General features: G+C 53.1%; 1 protein-coding gene across 1 annotated transcript in view; it reads right to left on the reverse strand.

The window, feature by feature from the left end:
* Positions 1-241: 241 nt before the first annotated feature.
* Positions 242-7,500, reverse strand: part of LOC121563123 (NF-X1-type zinc finger protein NFXL1) — a 30,231-nt gene continuing 22,972 nt past the window's right edge. Inside the window, exons 5-8 of the mRNA XM_045219869.1 lie at positions 5,569-5,673; positions 4,895-4,981; positions 4,605-4,658; positions 242-500 (exon numbers count right to left, since the gene is read on the reverse strand). Of these exons, the coding sequence (XP_045075804.1) occupies positions 318-500; positions 4,605-4,658; positions 4,895-4,981; positions 5,569-5,673 (429 nt within the window). The 3' untranslated portion in view covers positions 242-317. The remainder of the gene's footprint in view (positions 501-4,604; positions 4,659-4,894; positions 4,982-5,568; positions 5,674-7,500) is intronic.

Below are 7,500 nucleotides of genomic sequence, written 5' to 3' on the forward strand. Positions count from 1 at the left end.
TGTGTGTGATGGTGTGTGTGATGGTGTGTGTGATGGTGTGTGTGATGGTGTGTGTGTGTGATGGTGTGTGATGGTGTATATGTGATGGTGTGTGTGATGGTGTATATGTGATGGTGTATATGTGATGGTGTATATGTGATGGTGTGTGTGTGTGATGGTGTGTGTGATGGTGTGATGGTGTGTGATGGTGTATATGTGATGGTGTATATGTGATGGTGTGTGTGTGATGGTGTGTGTGTGTGATGGTGTGATGGTGTGTGTGATGGTGTATATGTGATGGTGTATATGTGATGGTGTGTGTGTGATGGTGTGTGTATCTAACCCAGCTGTATGAGATAGAAAGTGACAGCAGCAAGCAGAACTCCACACAGAGGCAGCATGACCACCGTTCTATACCTCCTCCAACCACCCTCTGCCTCCTCCTCTTCCTCCCCTCCTCCTCTCTTCCCTCGCTTCTTACGTCTGCCCTTCTGACGCTTCTCAAAGGCTTCCAACTCAGCCTGAGAGGGGAGGGGGGAGGGGAGGAGAGAGAGAGAGAGAGAGAGAGAGAGAGAGAGAGAGAGAGAGAGAGAGAGAGAGAGAGAGAGAGAGAGAGAGAGAGAGAGAGAGAGAGAGAGAGAGAGAGAGAGAGAGAGAGAGAGAGAGAGAGGGAGAGGAGAGAGAGAGAGAGAGAGAGAGAGGAGAGAGAGAGACAGAGACGGAGACAGAGAAGGAGAAGAGGGACAGAGACAGAGAGAGAGACAGAGACAGAGACAGAGAGAGGGAGAGAGAGAGGGAGAGGGAGAGGGAGAGGGAGAGGAGAGAGGGAGAGAGAGAGAGAGAGAGAGAGAGAGGGAGAGGGGGGAGCAAAAGAGATATTTAGGAATAATGTGGTAAAACTCATACCATGTGTATGAATAATGAATGTTACGGTCGCTGAGTGGAAGCATTATAAGTACGAACAGTAATGGTCCTAATACTGAACCTTGGGAAAGAGCCCAATTAACCATCACTCTTCCTGAGGATTCATCCATTAGGTACACAGAGAGGGGAGGGGAAAATGGAGAGAGAGAAAGAGAGAGAGGGGAAGAGAGAGAGGGGAGGGGGAAGAGAGAGAGAGAGAGGGGAAGGGAGAGAGAGAGGGGGAAGGGAGAGAGGAGGGGGAAGGGAGAGAGAGGGGAGGGGGGAAGAGAGAGAGAGAAAGAGAGAGGGGGAAGAGAGAGAGGAGGAGGGGGAAGAGAGAGAGAGAGGAGGGGGAAGAGAGAGAGAGAGGGGGGAAGGGAGAGAGAGGGGGAAGGGAGAGAGAGGGAGGGGGGAAGAGAGAGAGGAGGGGAAGAGAGAGAGAGAGGTGGAAGGGAGAGAGAGAGGAGGGGGAAGATAGAGAGAGAGGGGGAAGAGAGAGAGGAGGAGGGGGGAAGAGAGAGAGAGAGGAGGGAAGGAGAGAGAGGGGAGGGGGAAGGGAGAGAGAGGGGAGGGGGGAAGGAGAGAGAGAGGGAGGGGGAAGGGAGAGAGAGGGAGGGGGAAGAGAGAGAGAGGGAGGGGGAAGGAGAGAGAGGGAGGGGGAAGGAGAGAGAGGGGAGGGGGAAGGGAGAGAGAGAGGAGGGGGGAAGAGAGAGAGAGAGGGGGAAGGGAGAGAGAGGGGAGGGGGAAGGAGAGAGGAGGGGGAAGAGAGAGAGAGGGGGGAAGAGAGAGAGAGAGGGGGAAGGAGAGAGAGGAGGGGGAAGGGAGAGAGAGGGGAGGGGGAAGGGAGAGAGAGGGGAGGGGGAAGGAGAGAGAGAGGAGGGGGAAGGGAGAGAGAGGGAGGGGGAAGGGGAGAGAGAGAGGAGGGGGAAGAGAGAGAGGGAGGGGGGAGAGAGAGAGAGAGAGAGGTGGAAGGGAGAGAGAGAGGAGGGGGAGGGAGAGGAGGGGAAGGAGAGAGAGGGGAGGGGGAAGGGAGAGAGAGGGGAGGGGGAAGAGAGAGAGAGGGGGGGGAAGGGAGAGAGAGGAGGGGGAAGAGAGAGAGAGAGGGGGAAGGGAGAGAGAGGGGGAAGGGAGAGAGAGGGGAGGGGAAGGAGAGAGAGAGGGAGGGGGAAGGAGAGAGAGAGGAGAGGGAAGGAGAGAGAGAGGGGGAGGGGGAAAGAAGAGAGAGAGAGGAGGGGGGAAGGGAGAGAGAGGGGAGGGGGAAGGAGAGAGAGGGGGGAAGGGAGAGAGAGGGGAGGGGGAAGGGAGAGAGAGGGAGGGGGAAGGGAGAGAGAGGGGAGGGGAAGGGAGAGAGAGGGAGGGGGAAGGGAGAGAGAGGGAGGGGGAAGAGAGAGAGGAAGGGGAAGGGAGAGAGAGAGGAGGGGGAAGAGAGAGAGAGAGGGGGAAGGGAGAGAGAGGGAGGGGGAAGGGAGAGAGAGGGGAGGGGGAAGGGAGAGAGAGAGGAGGGGGAAGAGAGAGAGGGAGGGGGAAGAGAGAGAGAGAGAGGGGAAGGGAGAGAGAGAGGAGGGGGAAGAGAGAGGAGGGGGAAGGGAGAGAGAGAGGGGAGGGGGAAGAGAGAGAGAGGAGGAGGGGGGAAGAGAGAGAGAGAGAGGAGGAAGGGAGAGAGAGGGAGGAGGAAGGAGAGAGAGAGAGGGGAGGGAGAGAGAGGGGAGGGGGAAGAGAGAGAGAGGGAGGGGGGAAGAGAGAGAGAGAAAGGAGAGAGAGAGAGGGAAGGGAGAGAGAGAGGAGGGAGAGAGAGAGAGAGGAGGGGGAAGGAGAGAGAGAGGAGGGGGAAGAGAGAGAGAGAGAGGGGAAGGGAGAGAGAGGAGAGGGGGAAGGAGAGAGAGGAGAGGGGGAAGGGAGAGAGAGGGAGGAGGAAGGGAGAGAGAGGAGGGGGAGAAGGAGGGGAGGGGAGGAGGAGAGAGAAGAGAGAGAGAGAGAAGGGAGAGAGAGGGGAGGGGGAAGGGAGAGAGAGGGGAGGGGGAAGGGAGAGAGAGGGGAGGGGGAAGAGAGAGAGGGGAGGGGGAAGAGAGAGAGAGAGAGGTGGAAGGGAGAGAGAGAGGAGGGGGGAAGAGAGAGAGGGGAGGGGAAGGGAGAGAGAGGAGGGGGAAGAGAGAGAGAGAGGAGGGGGAAGAGAGAGAGAGAGAGGGGGAAGGGAGAGAGAGGGGAGGGGGAAGAGAGAGAGAGAGAGGGGGGAGGGGAGAGAGAGGGAGGGGGAAGAGAGAGAGAGGGAGGGGGAAGAGAGAGAGAGAGAGGGAAGGGAGAGAGAGAGAGGGGAAGGGAGAGAGAGAGGAGGGAGAGAGAGAGAGAGGGAGGGGGGAAGGGGAGAGAGAGAGGAGGGGGAAGAGAGAGAGAGAGAGGGGGAAGGGAGAGAGAGGGGAGGTGGGAAGAGAGAGGAGAGAGAGGGGGAAGGGAGAGAGAGAGGGGGAAGGGAGAGAGAGAGGAGGGGGAAGAGAGAGAGAGAGAGGGGGAAGGGAGAGAGAGGGGAGGGGGGAAGAGAGAGAGAGAGAGGGGAAGGAGAGAGAGAGAGGGGAAGGGAGAGAGAGAGGAGGGGGAAGAGAGAGAGAGAGGGAGGGGGAAGGGAGAGAGAGGGGAGGGGGAAGATAGAGAGAGAGGGGAAGGGGAGAGAGAGAGGGAGGGGGAAGAGAGAGAGAGAGAGGAGGGGAAGGGAGAGAGAGGGGAGGGGGGAAGAGAGAGAGAGAGAGGGGGAAGGGAGAGAGAGGGGAGGGGGAAGATAGAGAGAGAGGGGGGGAAGGGAGAGAGAGAGGAGGGGGAAGAGAGAGAGAGAGAGGGGGAAGAGAGAGAGAGAGAGGAGGGAAAGAGAGAGAGAGAGGGGGGAAGGGAGAGAGAGGGAGGGGGAAGAGAGAGAGAGAGAGAGGGGGAAGGAGAGAGAGAGAGGGAAGGGAGAGAGAGAGGAGGGAGAGAGAGAGAGAGGGAGGGGGAAGGGAGAGAGAGAAAGAGAGAGAGAGAGGGGGAAGTGAGAGAGGAGGAGGGGGAAGAGAGAGAGAGGGGAGGGGGAAGGGAGAGAGAGAGGGAGGGGGAAGGGAGAGAGAGAAAGAGAGAGAGAGGGGAGGGGGAAGGGAGAGAGAGAAAGAGAGAGAGAGGGGGAAGAGAGAGAGGGGGAGAAGGAGAGAGAGAGATAGAGAGAGAGAGAGAAAGAGGGAGAAGGGGTGAGGGAGGGAGAGAGGGAGGGAGAGGGAGGAGAGAGGGAGGAGAGGGAGGGAGAGGGAGGGAGAGAGGGAGGGAGAGGGAGGGAGAGAGGGAGAGAGAGGGAGGGAGAGAGGGAGAAAGAGAGGAGGGAGAGAGAGAGAGAAAGAGAGAGTGAGAGAGAGAGAGAGAGAGAGAGGAGAGAGAGAGAGGAGGGGAAGGGAGAGAGAGAGAGGGAGAGAGAGAGAGAGAGAGAGAGAGAGAGAGAGAGGAGGGGGAAGGGAGAGAGAGGAGGGGGAAGGGAGAGAGAGGAGGGGGAAGGGAGAGAGAGGAGGGGGAAGGGAGAGAGAGAGAGGGAGGGGGAAGAGAGAGAGAGGAGGGGGAAGGGAGAGAGAGGAGGGGGAAGGGAGAGAGATGAGGGGGAAGGGAGAGAGAGGAGGGGGAAGGGAGAGAGAGGAGGGGGAAGGGAGAGAGAGAGAGGAGGGGGAAGGGAGAGAGAGAGAGGAGGGGGAAGAGAGAGAGAGGAGGGAGGCAAACACCTGCTGTTTCCTCTTCTCTTCCTCCAGGGCTGCATTCTCTTCTGCTTCTTTCACCTACACACATAATTATGACATCATCAGATGTTGAGTACACACTGTTCCTATGTCACACACACACACACAGCAGGGTCTACCCATGTAGCTAAGGTTGGATAGCGTAGTAGGGTCCATTAACCCTCTCTAATGTTGTGAAGCTCCATTGGTTTTAACACATTAGCAGAGATGCATTGTCTTGGCGCTGTAAGAGCTCCTGTGTAATGGGGTCTGGAGCATCTCTGTGTGTGTGTTACCTCGTTGGCCTTTCTCCGCAGGGCTTTGCATGCTTCATCACACGCCACTTGAGTCTGTTCCTCGATGGCTTTAGAACACGGCAGCTCCTACATCATGACATAGACACTACTGTGTTAATAATATACAGTCGCTAGTGAAGGTCTTCACACAATCTTCCTATTATACTGCCTTAAAATGTACATTTTAAAAAGGGAATACATTTTTTTTTTATCTAGATTACAATGCCCCCTCCATACCTTTTAAATCCTAGATCTACCAATGTCCTCAACTTTTAAATCAGATCTACAAAGTTGCATATTTAAATCCTAATCTACCAATGTCCTCATACCTTAAACTAGAAAAGTTAAAATAAATAAACCCAAAGATACCAAATCTCATACCTAAATAGATTACAAGTATACAAATCCTACGATCTACCCAATATCCTCCATACCTTTTAAATCCTACGATCTACCCAATGTCCTCCATACCTTTTAAATCCTACGATCTACCCAATGTCCTCCATACCTTTAAATCAGATCTACCAATGTCAAAAACAGATACCCAATATATTAAATAATACCAATATCTCATACCTTGTAAATCCTACGATCTACCCAAGTCCCCTCCATACCTTTAAATCTAGATTAAAGTCCCATACCTTTAAATCTAGATTACCCAATATCCTCCATACCTTTTTAATCCTCTTGCAGGGGCACTTCAGTTTCACCCTGTGGGAACACTTCTCTTCACAACGTCCTGGGTGACACAGGTCCTTACAATGATGACCACAACTCAACTAGAGAGAGAGAGAGAGAGAGAGAGAGAGAGAGAGAGAGAGAGAGAGAGAGAGAGAGAGAGAGAGAGAGAGAGAGAGAGAGAGAGACAGAGAGAGAGAAGAGGAGACAGAGAGAGAGACAGAGAGGGAGACAGAGAGGGAGACAGAGAGAGAGACAGAGACACAGAGAGAGAGACAGAGAGGGAGACAGAGAGGGAGACAGAGAGAGAGAGACAGAGAGAGAGAGAGAGAGAGACAAAGAGAGAGAGACAGAGAGAGAAAGAGACAGAAGAGAGAGAGAGAGAGAGAGAGAGACAGAGAGAGAGAGAGAGACAGAGACAGAGAAGAGAGAGAGAGAGAGACAGAGAGAAGAGAAGAGAAGAGAGAGAGAAGAGAAGGAGAGAGAGAGAGAGAGAGAGAGAGAGAGAGAGAGAGAGAGAGAGAGAGAGAGAGAGAGAGAGAGAGAGAGAGAGAGAGAGACCAAGAATTCACAAAATGGGACAAACACCCAACTCTGCATCCTTCATTTACAACGCAAAACTCCAAATAATGCATGCAATGCAGAATTAGGACTATACCCGCTAATTATCTACAGAGAGATGAACCTAGAGAAGAGTCCCCTCAGCCAGATGGTCCTGGGGCTCTTTTCACAAACAGACCCCACAGAGCCCCAGGACAGCAACACAATTAGACCCAACCAAATCATGAGAAAACAAAAAGAGAATTACTTGACACATTGGAAAGAATAAACCAATAAACAGAGCAAACTAGGAATGCTATTTGGCCTAAACAGAGAGTACACAGTGGCAGAATATGACCACCGTGACTGACCCAAACTTAAGGAAAGCTTTGACTATGTACAGACTCAGTGGAGCATAGCCTTGCTATTGAGAAAGGCCGGGCCGTAGGCAGACCTGGCCTCAAGAGAAGACAGGCTATGTGCACACGCCCACAAAATGAGGTGGAAACTGAGCTGCATCAACCTGCCAAATAGACCATATTAGAGACACATATTTCAATTACAGGATACAAAGAATTCGAAAATAAAACCCAATTTTGATAAACTCCCTTATCTACTGGGTGAAATACCACAATGTGCCATCACAGCAGCAAGATTTGTGACCTGTTGCCACAAGAAAAGGGCAACAAGTGAAGAACAAACACCATTGGAAATACAACCCATATTTATGTTTATTTACAGTGAAGCTAGCAGACTGGACCTATACAGTGAAGCTGGCAGACTGGACCTATACAGTGAAGCTGGCAGACTGGACCTATACAGTGAAGCTGGCAGACTGGACCTATACAGTGAAGCTGGCAGACTGGACCTATACGGAAGGGCAGACTGGAACATAAGAATAGAGACTGGACCTATAAGGAACTAGAGACTGGACCTATACAGTGAAGTAGAGACTGGACTTACAGTGAAGTAGAGACTGGCTTTACAGTGAAGCTAGCAGACCGGTTAGAAGGAGAGGCAACAGTGAAGTAGCAGACCGATATACAGTGAAGAAGAGGATATACAGGGAAGAGAGAGGATCTATACAGTGAATAGAGAGACTACAGTGAATAGGAGGACTGGACCTATACAGTGAAGCTAGCAGACTGGACCTTTACAGTGAAGCTAGCAGACTGGACCTTTACAGTGAAGCTAGCAGACTGGACCTTTACAGTGAAGCTAGCAGACTGGCCCTTACAGTGAAGCTAGCAGACTGGACCTTTACAGTGAAGCTAGCAGACTGGCCTTTTACAGTGAAGCTAGCAGACTGGCCCTTTACAGTGAAGCTAGCAGACTGGCCCTTTACAGTGAAGCTAGCAGACTGGACCTATACAGTGAAGCTAGCAGAC

This window comes from Coregonus clupeaformis, unplaced genomic scaffold (genome assembly GCF_020615455.1).
Source record: "Coregonus clupeaformis isolate EN_2021a unplaced genomic scaffold, ASM2061545v1 scaf2843, whole genome shotgun sequence".
Taxonomy (NCBI): domain Eukaryota; kingdom Metazoa; phylum Chordata; class Actinopteri; order Salmoniformes; family Salmonidae; genus Coregonus; species Coregonus clupeaformis.